General features: G+C 54.7%; 2 protein-coding genes and 3 non-coding genes across 17 annotated transcripts in view; all 5 read left to right on the top strand.

Annotated features, from left to right (window-relative positions):
• The window catches only part of DCTN1 (dynactin subunit 1), a 73,125-nt gene extending 65,988 nt beyond the window's left edge, over nucleotides 1-7,137 (top strand). For 10 of the 13 annotated variants that reach the window (XM_089526481.1, XM_089526476.1, XM_089526480.1 and 7 more), the window contains 13 exons: nucleotides 163-225; nucleotides 345-494; nucleotides 615-776; nucleotides 1,623-1,754; nucleotides 2,083-2,211; nucleotides 2,539-2,681; nucleotides 3,326-3,492; nucleotides 3,702-3,716; nucleotides 4,712-4,845; nucleotides 5,488-5,677; nucleotides 5,768-5,844; nucleotides 6,138-6,227; nucleotides 6,351-7,137. In XM_089526481.1, coding sequence (XP_089382607.1) covers nucleotides 163-225; nucleotides 345-494; nucleotides 615-776; nucleotides 1,623-1,754; nucleotides 2,083-2,211; nucleotides 2,539-2,681; nucleotides 3,326-3,492; nucleotides 3,702-3,716; nucleotides 4,712-4,845; nucleotides 5,488-5,677; nucleotides 5,768-5,844; nucleotides 6,138-6,227; nucleotides 6,351-6,488 — 1,590 coding nt within the window. In that variant the 3' untranslated portion in view covers nucleotides 6,489-7,137. The remainder of the gene's footprint in view (nucleotides 1-162; nucleotides 226-344; nucleotides 495-614; nucleotides 777-1,622; nucleotides 1,755-2,082; nucleotides 2,212-2,538; nucleotides 2,682-3,325; nucleotides 3,493-3,701; nucleotides 3,717-4,711; nucleotides 4,846-5,487; nucleotides 5,678-5,767; nucleotides 5,845-6,137; nucleotides 6,228-6,350) is intronic. The other 3 variants (XM_089526483.1, XM_089526474.1, XM_089526470.1) reach the window with 1 other exon arrangement.
• Nucleotides 7,138-9,270: 2,133 nt separating this feature from the next.
• Nucleotides 9,271-17,751, top strand: NOP56 (NOP56 ribonucleoprotein). The gene is made up of 12 exons (XM_089527279.1): nucleotides 9,271-9,426; nucleotides 9,528-9,620; nucleotides 12,086-12,200; nucleotides 13,592-13,753; nucleotides 13,896-14,094; nucleotides 14,430-14,617; nucleotides 15,117-15,268; nucleotides 15,483-15,583; nucleotides 15,914-16,062; nucleotides 16,394-16,515; nucleotides 16,734-16,880; nucleotides 17,145-17,751. The coding sequence occupies exons 1-12, from the start codon at nucleotides 9,271-9,273 to the stop codon at nucleotides 17,358-17,360; spliced, it is 1,800 nt and encodes a 599-aa protein (XP_089383405.1). The 3' UTR covers nucleotides 17,361-17,751.
• LOC149313335 (small nucleolar RNA SNORA51) lies at nucleotides 14,132-14,270 on the top strand. The gene has a single exon (XR_016281553.1). It is a non-coding gene; the product is annotated as a small nucleolar RNA SNORA51 (small nucleolar RNA).
• On the top strand, nucleotides 16,184-16,254 carry LOC149313334 (small nucleolar RNA SNORD56). Its single transcript, XR_016281549.1, has one exon. It is a non-coding gene; the product is annotated as a small nucleolar RNA SNORD56 (small nucleolar RNA).
• On the top strand, nucleotides 16,584-16,656 carry LOC149313333 (small nucleolar RNA SNORD57). Its single transcript, XR_016281548.1, has one exon. It is a non-coding gene; the product is annotated as a small nucleolar RNA SNORD57 (small nucleolar RNA).
• Nucleotides 17,752-18,516: the final 765 nt, after the last annotated feature.

Raw genomic sequence — 18,516 nt, 5'->3', positions numbered from 1 at the left:
AGGATGGATGGGATTGGACTGGCATGATTTGTCCCCAGCTCTCTCCAGCCAGTCAGGAAGATGAAAGCATAGGAGCCGGGGGGGACTTGGGCCACCTTCCCCCACACAGGTATGTGGCAGCCACTCTGTGCCAGAGTGACAAGGCCTGTGCTTGCTTTGCAGTTCACCCAGAGTGCCTTGGACTGCATGAGTGTGGAAGTGGGCAGGCTGCGGTCCTTCCTGCTGGTGAGTCCTGCGAATGGGTGAGATGAGACGGGCTTCCACTGGCCTCCCTTGGGAGGTAGTTCCAGCCAGCCTGGAGCGCCAGGGTGAGGCTTGACTGACTTTGTCTTTCATGCTGGCAGACTGGGCAGGAGGCATCTGACTTGGCCATCCTCCTGAAGGACCTGGAGACCTCGTGCAGCGACATCCGGCAGTTCTGCAAGAAGATCAGACGCCGCATGCCGGGCACTGATGCCCCTGGCATTCCTGCGGCACTTGGCTTTGGGCAGCAGGTGGGTTGACAGAGAAGGGGGGCCCCCAACAAGCTTCCTCAGCAGGCACAGAGTACTCCATTCCTGGAGTGGCTATGGGTCTGGAACCTCTGACTACCTTTTGATCCTCTGACCCCGCAGGTCTCAGACACCCTGCTGGACTGTCGCAAGCACCTGACCTGGGTGGTGGCTGTGCTGCAGGAGGTGGCAGCTGCCGGGGCACAGATGATTGCCCCCCTGACGGAGAATGAGGGGCTTCAGGCAGTAAAACTGGAAGACCTGGCTTTCAAGGCTAGTGAGCAGGTAAGGAGGCATCTGCCTCATCTCGGATCCCCACCTGCTTTCCTCCTCCTCAGTCACACATTTGCAGTTGCTGTCATCAATTCAGGCCTCCTCTCTATGGATTGATAGTCCTGGTAGCTGGGATGTTTGGCTCGGGAACTCATCAACAGCACTAAGCAATACGGTGGTCTATGGATTGGTACAGACCACCAGTCGCTCTGTTTCTAGGGGAAAGAAAGAAAAACGGTTGTAGCAGATGGACACAAATCTGGTGCCATTCCCTGACACATGAGGGGGGGATTGCTAATTCCTCAAATCAGAGAATTTAAGGGGCTCTGGGCTCAAGGATGAGGACTGGATTGCCAGATTGCAGCTGCCTCCTGGTGCAAGCGGTGTTAGAACTGAGCAGGATGCACAGCTGGCCCTCACAGGTATCCTGAGTTTTTCTCTGGCATCCCGATACATAGCAGAGGGGGATGCTGTTGGGGGCTGAATCTGGCTGGCATATGACTACTTCATGGTAGCCCCAGAATGCCACTCCTTGGCCAGCTGCCACATCAGGGACAGCCCTGGCTGTAGTCCTGAGGGGGTAAGTGTCTTCCTAGTTGTATCACGAGGTAGGGCCTGGTCCTTTGGCGTTGCTTGCTTGCTTTATGTCTACCCAGCTCAGGAGTCCTCCACTGTTGTCTAGAACGGAGCTGGAACCCTTCTCCTGGAGCCCCCATTCACTGCTGAGGTTTGGCTTGCTACCTTCCTGTTCCACAGCTGTGATTTCTCTCAGAACTGGGGGAGGGCGCTTTGGGACCAGGAGTGCTGTGAAAGGTCTGTAGTGCCCCCCTGACTCCATCCTACATGGTTCCCTTTCAGATCTATGGTGTGCAAGGTATCAACCCGTATGAGTGTCTGCGCCAGTCATGTAACATCCTCATTGCTACTATGAACAAGATGGCCACCGCCATGCAAGAGGGCGAATATGACGCTGACAAGCCCCAGACCAGGGTGAGCCAGACAGAGCAGCCAGCCAGGAACTCTGTGGTGGCCTTGGACCGAGCGAGCCATAGCCTTGCAGACATGCCCCCTCCCCGCAGCCAGAGAGCTATGAGGCAGGAACACTTGTTGGCTGCTTGTGCATGTACCAAAGCCTCTCCAGCTCATGCCAGTTTCATGGGCTGCCTCTTTTGCAGGGCAGCTGCTGGAGAGGGAAGGATGTGGGTGGGTGCCTTGCACCCAAAGCCATGGTGCAATGGGTCAGGGTGCTTGGGTATGTGTTCTTGACCCCGAGTTGCCTCCCAGAACCTGAGCCAGCCAGCCTCCCTTCCTCTTGTAGCCCTCTCCCCCAGTGGATCTGCGAGCAGCCGCCTTGCGGGCAGAGATCACAGATGCAGAGGGCTTGGGGCTCAAGCTGGAAGACCGGGAGACAGTTATCAAAGAACTCAAGAAGTCCCTCAAAATCAAGGTGAGGGTCTGGGCCTACTTCCCTCACTTTTCCTGTCCTCTTGATCTCCAGAGAGCTGCCAGTTACAAAAGGGCTGCCTCTGCTCTTCCCTCACCTTCCCAGAAATGGATTGGGCAAGGCAGGTGATATCCCAGGGCAAGGGGGCCCTTGGAGCCCAGTCTGGGAAGGTGAGTGAGAAGGCTGCTTTCCTGCTGCTGGGCTCCACAGTGGTGGGTGTATCGGCAGAGGTCTCTGGGTCAATCCTGGGCTGTATGGTGGGGGGCAGTGGGAGTGCTTCTGCCCCACTGGAGGCCTGATGGGGCCTGGCTCCCTCTTGCCATCGTCCAGGGAGAGGAGCTGAGTGAAGCCAATGTGCGGCTGAGCCTCCTGGAGAAGAAGCTGGACAGTGCCTCTAAGGACGCGGATGACCGGGTGGAGAAGATTCAGACCAAGCTGGATGAGACCCAGGCTCTGCTGAAGAAGAAAGAGAAGTGAGGCAGAGAGGATTGGGAGGGGGGAGATTGGGCTGCCCCCATTTTTGTGCTTTGTGAATAGGATGTGGGTACCAAACCCATGTCCTCTTCAAGGCTCCTGGGGTAGAGGGAGGAGGTCCTGGCAGGGCAAGGGGCATTCTGTGGGTTATGTATCCTTCAATCCGGCCTCCCTGAAACCTCAGCCACTGCTTTTTGGAAAAGCAAATCCATGGCTCCTATGATTCCACAGGAGAGTTCCAGGCCCATCCCCTCTTTCGCCCAAAATAATAGCATGGTTGGATGACCAGATGCACTGAGCCTCTGTGGAGCCTGCAGCGAATGCTCCTTGGCTGCTTCACTCTGTCCGTTTCTTGCTAGCGCTGGATAGGGAGATGAGGGGCAGGCAAAATGGAGTCCTCCAGATGTGGTTGGATTGTCACTGCCAGTCTTCTTGAAGTGGTGGTCCCACAACATCCGGAGAGGTCACCCTTTGCAGTGATGTGGATGGTAGCTCCCTCAGGAGAAGACCTGGGGGCAGGGAAGCCTGTCTAGAAGCTGCCCTGCCCCACTGGCTGAGGGGTCACTCTGCCTCCTGGCCATCAGCTGGACCCAAGTGACCTTGAGTGGGCACTCACTCTCTGTGCATCTCATTCCTCCTGCAGGGAGTTTGAGGAGACCATGGACGCCCTGCAAGCGGACATTGACCAGCTGGAGTCGGAGAAGGTGGAGCTGAAGCAGCGGCTCAGCAATCAGTCGAAACGCACCATTGAGGGCCTGCGCGGGACCCCTCCCTCCGGCATCGCCTCCGTCATCTCTGGCATCACAGGAGGTGATTCCTTGGCATGGTTTGGCTTTGCCGGGGGGGGGGGGGGGTAGTCCTCAGATATATGGTGGGATGGAAATACTGGAATGAACAGACCAGTGGAGCAAATTCCGGAACCACAGCCAAAGCCTGAGGGAAGCTGTTCCTGGCATTGCCTTTTGCTTTCCTTTCCCTAACACTACCCCTTCTTCTTTCCTCCACGCTCCTCCATGCAGAGGAACAGCAGAGAGGTACCTTAGCATGTGCCAGCCTCCACTGCCTGGATCCAATGCTAGTTGGGGGGTGTGTGGCTTTTGCGTGTGGGGGTAGGGGGTCCTGGGCCAGGGGAGCCCCAGCAGGAAGTGGCTGTCATGAAGAAGGGTGGGAGACCTTCAGCCATCTTGATATCTGTGGATATGAACTCTCATCAGCCCCATACCTTGTGGGCCATGGCCAGGAAGGATGGGAGCCCCCTTGGGAGGGTCCCTGGTCTCCCACCCCTCTACTCTTCGGGAAGAACAAATCATGAAACTGCTGGGAGTCAGAGCAGAACAAAGTGCAGTCTAGGGAACTGTTTCACCAGGGCTCTTTGAATGGCAGCGCTGGAGGGATTCCAGAGAAGTGCACAGGAGGATGGTGTGCCAGCCCTGCCCCTGGCCACCTCTCTTACCCTTCAGCCCCCCCACCTTCTCCCCAAGATGCCTTTGCCTTCCATCTCCAGGTGTTTGGGGAGAATGAGAGGGGAGAGGGTGGTTTCTCCCTGCTCTCCTGCAAGTGCTCCTGAAGCCCACTGCCGCTTCTCAGTGCATGCCAGGACCGCTCCGTGAGGTGTCTGGCCCAGGATGGGTTGGGCACCAGGTGGGGAACCTGCATGGGGTGGCCCAGCCAGGGGGCCCATCCTTGGTAGCCCAGATGCATGACTTGTCGGCCATTTGTGATGTTTTTTCTGGCATGCCTTTCTTTGCACGAAGCAACTGATGACACTGCCTTCTACTGGTGTGTGTGTTTCCTTCCTTTCTTCACCAGAATTCATCTGAGGCCTTTTTGAGCTTGCTGTATGTTTGGGCTGGTTCCCCTCTTGCTGACCCTCAGTGAGGAGTCTGGATGGTGCCCCCTCTGTGCCAAAGGGCAGGCCAGCAGTGCCCTCAGTTGCTTCTTTGAGTGGTTTCTGCCTGCTCTGCACCTGAGCATCCCCCAGAAGGCCTGCTTCCTATGGGCCGACCCTTCTCCTTGGCTTCCTTTGCAGGTGTGGGGGCCGGTCAGGTGATGACAGGCGGCTCCGGTCCTGTGCAGGTGAAGGACTCGCCTCTCCTCCTCCAGCAGATTGATGCCATGCAGCTCTCCATCAAGCACCTCAAAAATGAGAACAACCGGCTCAAGGTGAGGTGGACTAGACTGTGGCCGAGAGGCCACTTGTAACTCCAACTGGTCTTTCCTCATATGGGGAGCTGTGGGGGGGGAATCCAGTCAGGCGGGAGAGGGCAGATCACAAATGAGGGGAAAAGGGGCAGAGACCCCTCATTTCATGATTTCCTTTTCCCAAAGAACAAGGCTGAAAGCAGCTCTGCTACCACACTTCTTGGCTGACTGACAGCATCACCAGCTGTGTTTTGTCCCATTGTGTTGTTGGGGATAATGCACAAGGGCTGTTTCTGCAGTCCACATTGGAGGTAATGGTGGAAAGTTGCACATCAGCCAAGAATGCACAATTGCATGGCTGGGATTCTGTGGGTTTGATAATCCCAATAGTTCCTCCAAAGACAGCTCCCATTCCCCAGGATTCTGCCCAGAGCACATTTGTTTTCCTTTCCACCCATTTGGATGGCTTCTCAGGGTCCATCCCTCTCAGTCCTTGGAGGGAATGGCAGGAACTGCCTGGGCTTGGTGGGTGAGTTGGCAGCAGGATCATTGCCTTACGAACGAAGATGACTGCTTCAGTGGATCTGGCCTGAGCAGCTAAAGAGTGGAGTGGTGGTGTGGTCATTCAGGCCTTCTCCCTGCTTCCTTCCCTCCCCTCCCCAGGGAGCGCAGATGAGGAGAGAGCTGGCGTCGCTGACCCCGCTGCATGTGCCCAAGCTCTCCCTCCCCAAGGACAGGCAAGGCGAAGAGGTGGTCTCCAGCTCTCTCTACCGCAAGACCAGCCAGCTTCTTGAGACCCTCTACCAGATGAGCGCCAATGCCAAGGTGGTGGACATCACACGCCAGAGGACAGGTGAGCCTGGCATTGGGGCTGGATGGGAGGCGTAGGGCAGCTGTGCTTCACTCCTTTCTCTCCCTGACTGTCCTGCCCTTGTTTCTGCAGCGGCCAGCCCAGCTGCCCAGCTCTTGGAGCAAACAGCCCGCCTGAAATCCCTAAGTGAAAGCATTGATAAACTGAAGGTAATCCTTGGGAGGCTCTGAACTGCCTCCCCCATGTGCGAGTGAGGAGGAGGATTAGGCTGTGGGCGCGCTGGCTGCTCTGTGCTCCATCGCTTGGTGTTCCTCTGGCAGTAAGGAAAGGGCTGCTGGGGGGATCTTGCCCAGAAAGGGTAATGGGGGGTGGCTACTGCTTGAGGCTGTATCATATCATGTGGAAGGAGGACAAGTTGAAAGCATCATCATCATCATCCAGAGGTGCAAGGTAAGGGAAACGTAGCCATTTGGGACCGATCAGCCAATTTCCTCTCACACAGGATGAAGTCATGAAGGAGACGGTTCTCCAGCACCCAGGAGCCAGCGTCCCCACTGATTTTGGCACTTTCCCATCAGCCCCCTTCCTGAAGGTGAGGGTTGGGCCTGAACTTGAGAAGGTGGGGAAGAAGGGAGGCTTTTTAGGCTTCCTCCAGGATATGGATCCCCTGTTGTGTCCCTGATTTTCCTGTCTGCCATTCTCTCTGCTGCTGCAGGCCAAAGAGGAGCAGAAGGAGGACACGGTCTACATTGGCAAAGTGACCTTCCCCTGCCAGCCAGGCCACGGCCAGATCCACAGACTGGTCCTCACCCCAGAGCAGCTGCAGAAGCTCCACACTCGCCTCATCTCCTAAGAGGGCTCTTTCCCCAATCCCATCCCTCCCCTCCTGCTGTTGCCTCTCCTGTTACAGACTGACCTTGAGTGCTGCAAACCTCTCCTTGTGCTACTGACTGCCTGAAGCTGCATGTGTGTTTTCCGTGTGTGTGCAGAGGGCCCTGCATACCTGCGGGCAAGATGACCACTCTGCCCACTCAGGGACAGTCTGCTCTCCTGCCGAGGGGCACTGGCTGGCTGCCCCTTGGTCTGAAGAGCCCAGGCTCTCCTCCCATTTCCTGCACTGGGCTACATCCCCTGCTGCCTGGCACCTTTGGGGCTTGCTGTGGAACATCCCTCAACAGTGGCCTGCTGGATTGGGAGGGTTTGGGGGCAGCCCCTCAATGCCTGTCCATTTCACCTGATCTCTCCACTGTTGAGGGATGTTCTTTTGGCCTCAGTGGGATGCTGGACAAATTCCAGTGCAAGTGCCCCTGGCCTCCACAAACACTACACACCTCCTCCTGCAGCCCTGCCTCTCTCCCTTCTTTCTTGGGATGGGGTTTTCTCTTTTATGGGAGGGGAGCAGTTCCGCAGCCTGGGGACCCACAAGCACTTTTAGGCAGAAATCTTCTCGCATGTTGACTTTTGTTGGAGCTCATGAGACAAATAAACCATCTTAAACCAGTCCTGAGTGGTGTGGTGTCATTCTCTGCCCAGGTCAGGGGTTCCCTGGGGTCTTGGCAGAGTCAAGTCAAGGCTTCAGTGGGTTTCCTCACTCCTGTGCCGTCTTCTCTTTCTCACCTTCTGAGCCTGCATCCTGCGTTGCAAAGCCTGCACTGAACAAGGGGCAAGAATAGATTCAGGGTGGGCACCACCTGGCCCATGATACATTGGACTGCAAACCCTATCATCCCTCACTGTTAGTTCTACTGCATGGGGCTGATGCCCAACTATATCTGGATGTCCACATGGTCCCAGGACTGGATGCTTCTAATGCCTTTTCTCTGAGGATCCAGAAAGCCTGCTCCAAAAGATGTTTCGGAAGAGCTGAAGTAGAGGCCTTGCTTACCAGCAGGACAGCAAACCTCTTTAGGAATTGGGGGCAAAGGCCTGACACACAACGGCTGCTGCTTCAAACAGATGCCTTTGCCTTGCTTCCCTTGTTTAGTTTATCGTATTTTGGGTGTCCTTTCTAACATAAAAAAGAAGACAGCTATTAAGATACGAACGTGATACAAAGGCCAGAAAGGCTCCTGGGAGGGCCTTTGCCTCTGTGGGAGAGAAAGGGGTCCATGGGGAAGGGGCCTGGCAGGCTCCTGGAAGGGCCCCCGCCTCTGGCGGCAGATCTGGGAAAGGAGAGGCAAGTGGGGCCTCAAATGGAGCAAAGGGAATGCTGGATGAGCCTGTGCTCAAGAGGCATCCTCTCTTTCAATGGGCTGCTGGCAGTGAAGCTCCCTTCCCTTCTTGCCTGGAGCTGCAACAGGACACTACCCAAAGACATAGCAGTGTTAGTCTGCAACATCAGTCCGCCAAGGGCTCTTGCGGCACTCTTGGGACCGGAAGAAAGAAGCTGGTGCCATGAGCTTTCATAGACATCAGCAAACTTCACCTGAGGAAGGTGGTTCACGTCTCCGAAAGCTCAGTGAGTCTCAAAGGTGCCACAAGATCCCTTTGCATGAGGATCCTTTTGCCAAGCCCCTCCGTTTGAAATCCTCCCTTTAAGGCCTTTAAAAGACCCCAGGCCTGGTTTCCTTAACGTATATTTGCTTACTTAGGGGATGTCTATCCAGCCCTTCTCCCCGAATGGGAGGTCTAGGGTCTGGATCCAGGGAAGTCATAGTGCCTCTCTATTGCATCGAATCATCGAATCCTAGAGTTGGAAGAGACCCCAAGAAGGGCCCTGATCCAGTCCAAGCCCTTTATTCTGCCATGCAGGAACTCTCAATCCAAGACCTTCCTGGGACAGGTGGCCATCCAGCCTCTGCTTAAAGACAGCCTCCAAGGAAGGAGACTCCATTACAATCTCCGAGGAAGGAGTGTCTTCCACTGTCGAACAGCCCTTACTCTCAGGAAGTCCCTCCTAATGCTGAGCTGGAATCTCTTTTCCTGGAGCTGGCATCCATTATTTGGCTCTGGCCAGGCCTTGGCTGGAATAACCCTGGGTCCAGTTCTGGGCAAAAGGATTCCAAGGGGACCTTGAGAGCCTGGAGCCATGAGTCCAAAGGAGGGAGACCAAAATGGGGAAGGCTCTGGACACCATGGAGCCCTAGGAGGAAGGGCCCAGGGAATTGCGGGGGAGAAGAGAAGGCGAAGAGGGGAGATGATGAGAGCCCTGTTTCAATACTTGGAGGGAGGCCATATTGAGGAGGGAGCAAGCTTCTTTTCTGCTGCCCCAGAGAATAGGACCCACTGGCGCCATGGAGGCAAGGGCCAGGGAAAGGGATTCCTCCTGACCCTCCCTCGAGGGAGAGGGATGGCGCCTGCTTCTCTGGAGGCCTTCTGGGGCCTCTTCCAACTCTCCAAGAGCCAGAGGTTCCCGAGGCAGGCGCTGCGGTTCTGCTCTGTTCCCTGGGAGCCATTTGCCGTCTTGGCGCCTGGCTTCCTCGCCGCCTTCCCTCTCTTTGGGGCTCAGTCAGGATGGAAGCCGCAAAGGGCCAAGATTCAAAGGGCCACAGCGCCGCCATTTTGTCTTTCGCCCATTCCCGGGCCACTCTCTCTCTCTCTCTCTCTCTCCACGTGGAAGAATGGGGGCACTTCCGGCCCCGCCCCTTCCGGCTCGGCGGCCTGCCTGGCGTGATTGACAGGCGCTGGAGTGGCGGATGGGGCGTCCTATTGGCTGCGGTGCTCGGGCCGAGGCGGGAGAGAGGGCCGGCTTCCGCTTCCGCCTCGAGGCTCGGTCTCTCTCTCTCTCGCGCGCGCAAGGCCTCCTCCTGACGCGGCGCCAAAGAAGCAGAAGCGAGGAAGGAGCCGCCATGGTGAGACCCCCCTCCGCCGCTCTGAAGCGCTGGCCGCCGGGGTGGGTGGGTTGGCTGTCTGTCTGTCTAACGCAGGGCGCCCGCTTTCTTCCCCGCTGCAGGGCCTGCTGCTGCACGTCCTCTTCGAACACGCGGCGGGATACGCGCTCTTCGCCCTCCGCGGCGCCGAGGAGCTGGCCCTGCTCCTCCCGCAGGTAAGCCGAGGAAGGAGCGCCTCCCTGGGCCCAAGCCTCTGAAGGAGGAGGCCTTCCGGGCGCAGCGGCTTCCCAGGCTCCGGTCCGGAGAAGGCGGTGGGCAGCGGGGCTTCCCTGGGCTTCAGTCCGCTTCCTGAGACGCACTCAGCCCTTGCAGCGCCTTTCGAGGCACGCAGCTTTCTCTGTGCTCGGGGCCCGACGGGACCCCCCTCCTCGGCCCCAGGCCCAGCGCCAAGCAGAGCAGCAAGGAGGCCCTGCGGAGCCAGGCCCAGGGCCCTTTGCGGGAGGCCAGCCGTGGGTCAGTGCAGCGCCCCAGGAGACATCCTGGATGGGTGGATCCCAGAGTTGGGAGAGGCCCAGGAAGGGAGTCCCCCTCCAAGCAGCCCCAGGGAGAGAGGGCCCTCCGGCCTCCAGGGAAGGAGACTCTGCCAAAGGAGGCCCTGCTGCTCTCTTCCCGCTCTCCAAGCAAGGAGTGGGCTCCTCCTCATCTTCAGCTGGAACCTCTCTTTCCTGGAGCTTCTGTCCATGGCTCCATGGGGTCCTATTCCCTGGAGCAGCAGAAAACAAGCTTGCTCCCTCCTCAAAATGGCCTCCCTTGCAGTGTTCAGACAGGGCTCTCATCTCAGGCTAAAGATCCCCAGCGGTTCCCTCCGTCTCTCCTCCTGGGGCTCCATGGTTTCCAGCCCCTTCCCCATTTTGGTCTCCCTCCTTTGGACTCATGGCTCCAGTTCCTCAGGGTCCTTTTTGGATTCTGGGGCCCAGGACCATTCCAGGTGGGGCCTGGCCAGAGCCCTCTTTGGCACCATGACTTCCCTTGATCCAGACACAGGAAAGTCAAGCATACACATCTCTGCCCATCTCTTGCTTCCCGCAAGGCAGACGTTTTGGGCGCCAGGTGTCTGCATTAAGCCCCTCCGGATCAGGACCAGGATGGTCCAGGATGGCCTTCCATTTCCTTATGAATGCTGTCCTAATGCTAGGCCCCAGAATGGGCAGGAAAGCCTTGAGAGAGAGGGCACCCTGGTCTGCCTCCAGACCCCTCTCTCTCAGCCTGGAGAGCCCAGGGCCCACCTGCCCTTCAGCCTCTCTTTCTGCCCCTCTCCATCTTCCCCAGCATTACTCTCTTTCTCAAGGAGTCACTTGGCTGCAGTGATCATAGTCATAGTAATGATAACACATAGAGAGGCTCACTGAAAGAAAGGAAGAAGTTGGCAGCAGGAGCTTTCCTAGACTCAGGCCCACTTCCTCAGATGCATTTCTCACGTGGCCAGAGCCACTCCACCAAAGGCATTACGGTTATTATTGCATCTAAATGCACCTGAGGAAGTAGATTTTTGCCTAGGAAAACTAGGTGCTGCAAGATCTCTTTACATACTATTATTATTATTGCATCTAAATGCATCTGAGGAAGTAGACTGAAGCCTCCGAAAGCTCATGCTGCCAGCTTCTTTCTTAAAGATGCTGCAAAATCTCTCTGCAGACGGAGGCAGCGCAGCGGTTCAATGCCTGTCCTGCAGCCACTCATTCTCAAGCCATGAGGTTGCAAGTTCAAGACCAGCAAAAGGGCTCAGCCTCAACTCAGGCTTGCATCCTTCTTGAGGGCCCTAAAATGAAAGCCCACCTTGATGGGGCAATTTGCTTACAGTTGTAAACCGCTTAGAGACTGCTTAGTGTGATATGAAGCGGTATATAAATGAAGCTGCTATTGCTATACTTACAATTGTAATAATAACTGATGATAAGGATAGCAACCATTGAGGAGGCGCGCAAGACCCCTCCGTTTCCCTTCGGCGTGAGGTGGACCCCTTTCGGAGGGAAAAGGGCAATAGTTGTGGGGTGTCCCAGGTGCCCCTCTCCTGGCCACATGCCAAGCCTTCGGGCCTCACCCCCTTTCCCTCCCCAGCCCCAATCATACTGGCAGGAAGTGGGCATGTGGCCCTCTCCCCACTTCCCTCAGGTGTGGGGGGGGGCGAAGGTGGGGTGGTCTAGGGGACCCTGGGGGGTTTCCCTTCCTGCCCAAAATAGCCTCTGGAGCCAGGCCTGGGCTTACCTGTGCCTCCCCCCCCCCCCCCAAAAAAAAAGTGATCCTGCCTGCTGACCCCTTTCCCTCCCGGATGTGCTTCTAGGGTCTTCTTTCCACGGGTGGGATGCAGGGGGAGACCCTTCCCCTCAGTTCCCCTTGACTGCAAGCAGAGAGGCAGAGCCATCCAAAGGCCTCCAAACAGAACTGGGTTTGGGAAGCCAAAGGCTGTCATGGCCGGCATCCATAGTTCTTTGTGGGGTTTTGGGGTTATGTGGCTGTGTTCTGGAAGGGTTTGTGCCTGGCGTTTCTCTGAAGATGTCAGCCACAGGAATAAACTCCTCTAGAACATGGCCTCAAGAACCCCCCAAAAAGTATGAGCTGGGTTTGCTTTGGGGCTGGCGGCTGAGCGGAGCCTAGCGGTCAGTCCTTGGTTCTCCATCAGGTGGAGGAGAGCGTCCTGGAGCTGGGCAAGTTCCTGACCCTGGTCAAGCTGGTGGCCTTCTCCCCCTTCAAGTCGGCCCAGAGCGCCCTGGAGAACATCAACGCCATTTCGGAAGGTAAGCCCTGGTTTTAGGGAATGGGCTAAAACACTGCAGAAATAATCCAGCCTGAGACTGCTTTAACTGATAGAGCATTCTGGGAACTGTAGTTTATTGTGGCACCAGAGCTCTCTGCCAGAAAAGGCTAAATGCCTCACAGAACTACAGTTCCCAGGATTCCCCTGTTCTCCATCCCTTTTTCCATCCTATCTGGTCCTGCTATACATTTCTTTTTTACAAATCTTCCATTGATTTTAAGTGAGATTTTATACCACTGTTTTAATATCTGTCTGGTTTAATCTCTTTTTAGGATTACTATGTTTTTATACTGAGGGGGGGATAGGGGTTTTGGAATTTTAGCTGTATCCTCTTTTATTGTTCTAACCCACTTGGATTCCAAGTGATTAAGCGGGATATAAATAATAATAATAATAATAATAATTATTATTATTATTATTCCCTATCACTGAGCCAGGGCAGTTTAAGCGATTTCAAACTAGATTATTTTTGCAGTGTGCTTTGACCCTGAGATTAAGAAAGCCTAAAGTGTAGATTAGAATCGACCTGGAGAAGGCAAGGGAGGAGGAAGCCAAGAGGCCTGAATGGATGGGAAAGGGGTGAGTGTGGACGCTAAAGGGAAGGGTATGAAGCTGTGAATAGGCATCTGGAAAGAATGAGGAGGTTGATGGAGGGAGGAGAAGTCGGCTATGAAAGCGAGGGGAAAGAAGACTGAGTGAGAAAAAGGAAAGCTTCATGGAAGGAAGAAGTGGGAGAGATGGGGAAGATGGAAGAGGAGAGATGGAAAGGGAGGAAGCACGGATGGATGGATCGGTATTTAGGGGGGATATATGTGTCAAATAACATTAGTGCATCAAGGAAGGATATCGGTTGCCTCAGTGCAGTGGGATATAATGCAGTGGGTTTGGTTCCAGGACCCCTGTGGATAACAAAATCCATCTCTGCTCAACCCCCTTAAATACAACGGCAGAACAAAATGGTGTCCCTTATATAAAATGGCAAAATCAAAAGTTTGCTCAATGGAATTAATCCTTTTTTAAACATTTTCAAGCTGTGGATAAAAAATCCATGGATAGAGAGGGCCGATTGTACTTAGATTCTGCACGACGCAAGGCTATTTGTAATGTGGTTGAGTGATATGTTTAAAGGTAGTTAGGATGAGGTTATAATAAGGATGATATTTAATGTTTAAATGTTTTATTTGTGAAAGTGGGTGTTATATCAATGTTGTTTTATTTGAATAAGGATATGTTTACCCTTGGCCCACTCTCTTACCCTCCTGGTCTCCTCCTGGCCTTCCTCTCCCGCCAGCCATTGCCAGGAAAGACAGCTGCAACGCATGGGATGCCAGGCTCAGGTGTCGCCCCGTCCTTCTTTCTCGCCCGGTCCAGGGATCTTGCATGAGGACCTCCGGCTCCTGCTCGAAACCAACCTGCCGGCCAAAAAGAAGAAAGTCCTTGTGGGGGTCAGCGATGCCAAAATTGGGGCCGCCATCCAGGAGGAGTTGGGCTACCAATGCCAGACGGGAGGAGTGGTTGCAGAGGTCACGCGAGGTGAGGGTGCCAGGGCCATAGCTGGCCAGGAGACCCCTTTCCCTCCATCTCTAATGCTCTCTGACCCTTAGCTCTTGCCTGCCAAGGCTTGGCAAGGTGGGCAAGGCCAGAGGTCATATCATCTTTCTCCCCCCCCAATCAGGTATCCGGTTGCACTTCCACAGCCTGGTCAAGGGCTTGACCTCTCAGTCGGCCTCCAAGGCCCAGCTGGGCCTCGGACACAGCTACTCCCGGGCCAAAGTGAAGTTCAACGTGAACCGAGTGGACAACATGATCATCCAGTCCATTAGTCTCTTGGACCAGCTGGACAAAGACATCAACACCTTCTCCATGCGAGTCAGGTGCGTGGCTGCTGCGTGTCTCGCTGTTGGGGCGAACAGTCTCCCTATGCTTACCACAGGCAGCGCGGCTCCAGCGCTGACTGTATAGAAAGGGGAGATACAGAATCAGGGCCCTACAAACACCCCAGCCAGGCTGCCCCTCTTGCCTGGGCTGTATTGTTAGTAAGGGCACAAGATCTCTCTTGGCAGAAAGCAAAGGGCTGCTCTTGGGCTGGAGTCCTTTTGACATGTGAAGCCATGTAAGTCTGTGATTGGGAGGAGGAGGAAGAAGTGAAAGCACACAAGAGCCTGGGCTGCGGTTCTGTAAAGTCTGCTGTCTGTTTCTCCTTCTCCAGAGAGTGGTACGGATATCATTTCCCAGAACTGATAAAGATTGTGAGCGAAAACTACACTTACTGCCGCCTGGCCAAACTCATTGGGAACCGGAAGGAGCTGAGCGAGGAAAGCCTGGAGGCCCTGGAGGAAGTGGTGATGGACAGCGCCAAGGCTCAGGCCATCCTGGAAGCCTCCCGTTCCTCCATGGGTCAGTGGTGGGCTGGAAGGGGGGCTATGATGATGATGATGCCATGAGGGAACAATTCGGGGGACATGCTTGCTGTGTGTCCCCATGGAAAGTATATCTCCTCCTGAGGGGCATGGGAGTGTGGCTATATGGAATCAGGAAATTACCTGAGGCCAGCAACAGGATACATGGCTGGCAAAGTGTTTTAGGGGGCAGCATGAGCCATTCTGCGGCATAAGCAGCATACCCCTAAAACTGGCTCCTTTTCTGCCCTATTTGTTTGGCCTTATAAATGGCTGGGCTTATTTTTCCTCCACTGCATGATTATGGGAATAAACTGCAGGCGGCAGGTTTGCTTCTCAATTTGCCAGCAGTCCTTTGGTTGATTCTTGCCCTCATCTGCTTTAGTTGAATTTTGGCTATCTTGTCAAAGCCCAGGCGTGGATTCTCTGGCTGTAGGGGTGTCTTTCCCGCCCGTGTCCCCACTCTTCATAGCTCCCTTTGTCCTAATTCCCTGTAGGGATGGACATCTCTCCCATCGACCTCATCAACATCGAGAGCTTCTCTCGGCGCGTCATCTCGCTCTCGGAGTACCGCAAAGGCCTGCAAGAATATCTCCGCTCAAAGATGAGCCAAGTGGCTCCCAGCCTCTCAGCTCTGATAGGGGAAGTGGTGAGTGTTTAAGGGGGAGCATTTTGGGGACAGCTCTTGATACCTTCACTGGCCACAGATATGATGTATGTAGTGAATCTGTCAATCCACTGAAATTCTTAGTGTCGATAACCCCTCACTGCTGATCTGGACCAGAAGGAAGAGGAGAAGGTCTTGTTGGGGGTGGGAGGGAAGAGGTCTGCAATGGGTAACAGGTTTCTTCTCTGCCGTATAGGTGGGTGCCCGCCTCATCTCCCACGCTGGCAGCCTCACCAATCTGGCCAAGTATCCCGCCTCCACAGTACAGATCCTGGGTGCAGAGAAGGCCCTGTTCAGGTACAGCTGCGGGGTGGCTGCAGTGATGGCAGGGCTCTGGGGCACTGGGCTTGAGACACTGGCTTGGCACCAAAAGCCACGTGGATGATGGACCTGGCCCCCAGCCTCTGAGCAGCCCCCCCCCCCGAAGGTCCCTTTCCCTTTGTTCTGGAAGGTTAGCTATTTCTGGTTGGGGTGAGAGAGAGGGGTTGGGGCTGTTTGTGGAGTTGGCAAGGCAGTTACAGTCACACACTGCGCTTAAGGGGAGCTGCTTGCCTTTTGGTCCTGTGGGAGAAAGACAGGATGCAAAACAGGTTAACAATAAGGAAAAATCTGACTCTTCCTCTGTAGGGCTTTAAAGACAAGGGGCAACACCCCCAAGTATGGCTTGATATTTCACTCCACCTTCATTGGCCGGGCAGCAGCCAAGAACAAGGGGCGCATCTCTCGCTACCTGGCCAACAAGTGCACTATTGCCTCCCGCATCGACTGCTTCTCAGGTATGTTCTGGAGAACCATCCTTTTCCAAGGCTGACCTCCATCACTTCCGCTCCTTTCCCCGGAGGAGTTGTAGGGTGTGGATGTTGGGGAGAGCACAGCTGATCAATCCACCCGGCAGCTTTGCTGTGATGCTTACATTTTTCGTCAACAGCATTTCACATTGTGAATGATGACACATCAGCTCTGAGCAAAGCCTGCCTATGCGGGTTGGGGAGGACTAGAGGAGTGACCGTTGCTGCTCCTTGTCCTTAGTGGTGGGGGTTCTGGTCATCATAACACAGGTGGAGAGGGGGCTCAGTGTCGCCTAACACGCCTGCCTTTCCTCTGCAGAGGTTCCAACGAGTGTCTTTGGGGACAAGCTCAGAGAACAAGTGGAGGAGCGGCTGGCCTTCTATGAGACAGGGGAGCCCCCGCGCAAGAACCTGGATGTCATGAAGGAAGCTGTTGTGGAGGTAAGAGAAGGGCATGGGGAGAACGTGGGGGCAACTGCCAGCCTCTCTCCTGCCCCAAGCGGCAGCGTTGGATGTGATGACAACTCCCAGGCCTGACCCATCTCCCCGTGGAGGCAGAAACTGATTTAATGAGCCTGATCCAGCACTTTCTGTCCCAAGGGACTGGGAGTTGGTCTCCTGCAGCTGGTGGCAAGAAGTCTTTGTTGCCCTCTTCACAGGCGACAGAAGTGGTAGCTGAGATCAAGAGGAAGCTGGACAAGAGAGAGAAGAAGAAGCGGAAGCGAGAAAAGAAGCGACTGGAGGCTTTGGCGGCGGCAGTGGAAGACGAAGAGATGGAAAACTCAGTGCTGGAGACAACAGCAGAGGTGATGTGGCCTCAGCGGTGGCGCTGCTAGGGAGGAGGGCAGCAAGCTGGACATTTCCGTGGGTTGGCTGGACTGTGCCCTAAAGCATATTGTTCCCTTTACAAAGAGATGAGGGTGTCTCTGGTCATCTTTACTTTCAGTTTTCCCAAGGTTTTAAGAATTACAACCACTGGCAAGACATGATAATTGTTCTTACGGTTTGGTTATCTCTGGTTAGCAGCATGAGGCTCCTCACACATGTACCTCTTCTTTCTCATCTGTCAGGAAAATGAGTCTAAGCCCAAAAAGAAGAAGAAAAGGAAACGCCAAGAGATGGAGGAGGAAGATGAGTTGGAACCGACTGAGAACGGCCTGGAGGAAGAAGAGGCCTCTCCCAAGAAGAAGAAGAAGAAAGTGGCTGCAATGGAGACCCCTTCCCCCAAGGCGAAAAGGACAAAAAAGAAAAAGGCCAGGACGGAGGACGAGGACGAGGACGACTAGCATGTTGGGTTCCACAGAATCCACTCCTGTCTCTTCCTTCAAAGCTGACTTTGGGGACAAGGCCCTCCTCCTTTTTCTGTCCAGTTCTTTCATGACAATTGAATGTACCTTGCGAGGCTGGAAAGTAAGTGGACAGATGACCAGCCTGCAGATGTTGGGGGGAGGGGCAGGATTATCCTCTGCTCCAAGGGGGACGGGCAGAAGGAGCTGGCTGGGCTGCCCCCAAAAAACGCTTAGCGTTCAGAAACAGCCCCTTCGCAAGCGTCTGCGCAGCCTCGCCACTAAGGGGCAATGGGGGCAGTCACAGTAGCTGCTTCTGCAACAGAAGCACCTGGCATTTTGCGTACTTACTCTGTTAACAATAAAACGTATGGCCTTTTTCTAGCAATAATATTGTCAGCAATGTTCTTGAGGATCAAAATGACATCTGTGTGAGTGACAGCGAAAAGGCTCTTGTCTTTGAAGTGGGGCTGTGGCTGTTCCTGGCTCAAGGTGAAGGACATGGGAGTCCACTCTGAAATACAGGGAGGAAGCACTTTGGATGGAGTGTGTGTTTGTGTAATATGGGGGACCTGGCCCAAAGCACAGAACCATCACCCACAGCATTCAAGTGGGGCTTTTTCTGAGGTGTAGAGCAGCTTAAGCAAAAGTTTTACCCCACGCCTGGCTGTAGCCATGGTCCCCCCTCATGCTAGGGGTGTTTCCTGAGACTCATGGCTGCTGGTGAGGAGACCCACCTTAGTTGCCTGTAGTTTAACCCGATACTGGTAGCGGTAATAAGTAAAGCACCAGCAGCAGATCTGATCATAGAGAAACAGCTCTAAAGTGTCCAGCACAGTCAGATGTCACAGCTGTGTTGTTTTTTTACAGGCCCTCAAGTCTCTAGTTAATGTGTCTACTCACAAATCAGTGGAGGCGAGCCAACACTCCCTTCTTTTGTAGCATTAGATTGCTTAACACTTTGTGCCAAGCAGCTTGCTAGTGGAGACAGTGTGCAATACAAGCCTTGCCTCTTCAGCAGAACAGTCCATGCGCAGTCATGGGAATCTTTTCCCACCCTCATTTCCTTTGTCCCCCTTATAAGAGGGCTGCTCCTTTTTAGTTCCATGCAGGTGTTAAGGAGAAGGGCAGGTGCATTTCCCTACCAAATTCCTCC

This window comes from Sceloporus occidentalis, unplaced genomic scaffold (assembly GCF_023333645.1).
Source record: "Sceloporus occidentalis isolate IW3139 unplaced genomic scaffold, rSceOcc1.0.p SCAF_5, whole genome shotgun sequence".
NCBI classification, from domain to species: domain Eukaryota; kingdom Metazoa; phylum Chordata; class Lepidosauria; order Squamata; family Phrynosomatidae; genus Sceloporus; species Sceloporus occidentalis.
Note: the sequence above shows the minus strand (reverse complement) of the source record. Positions and strands in the feature narration are given on the sequence as shown.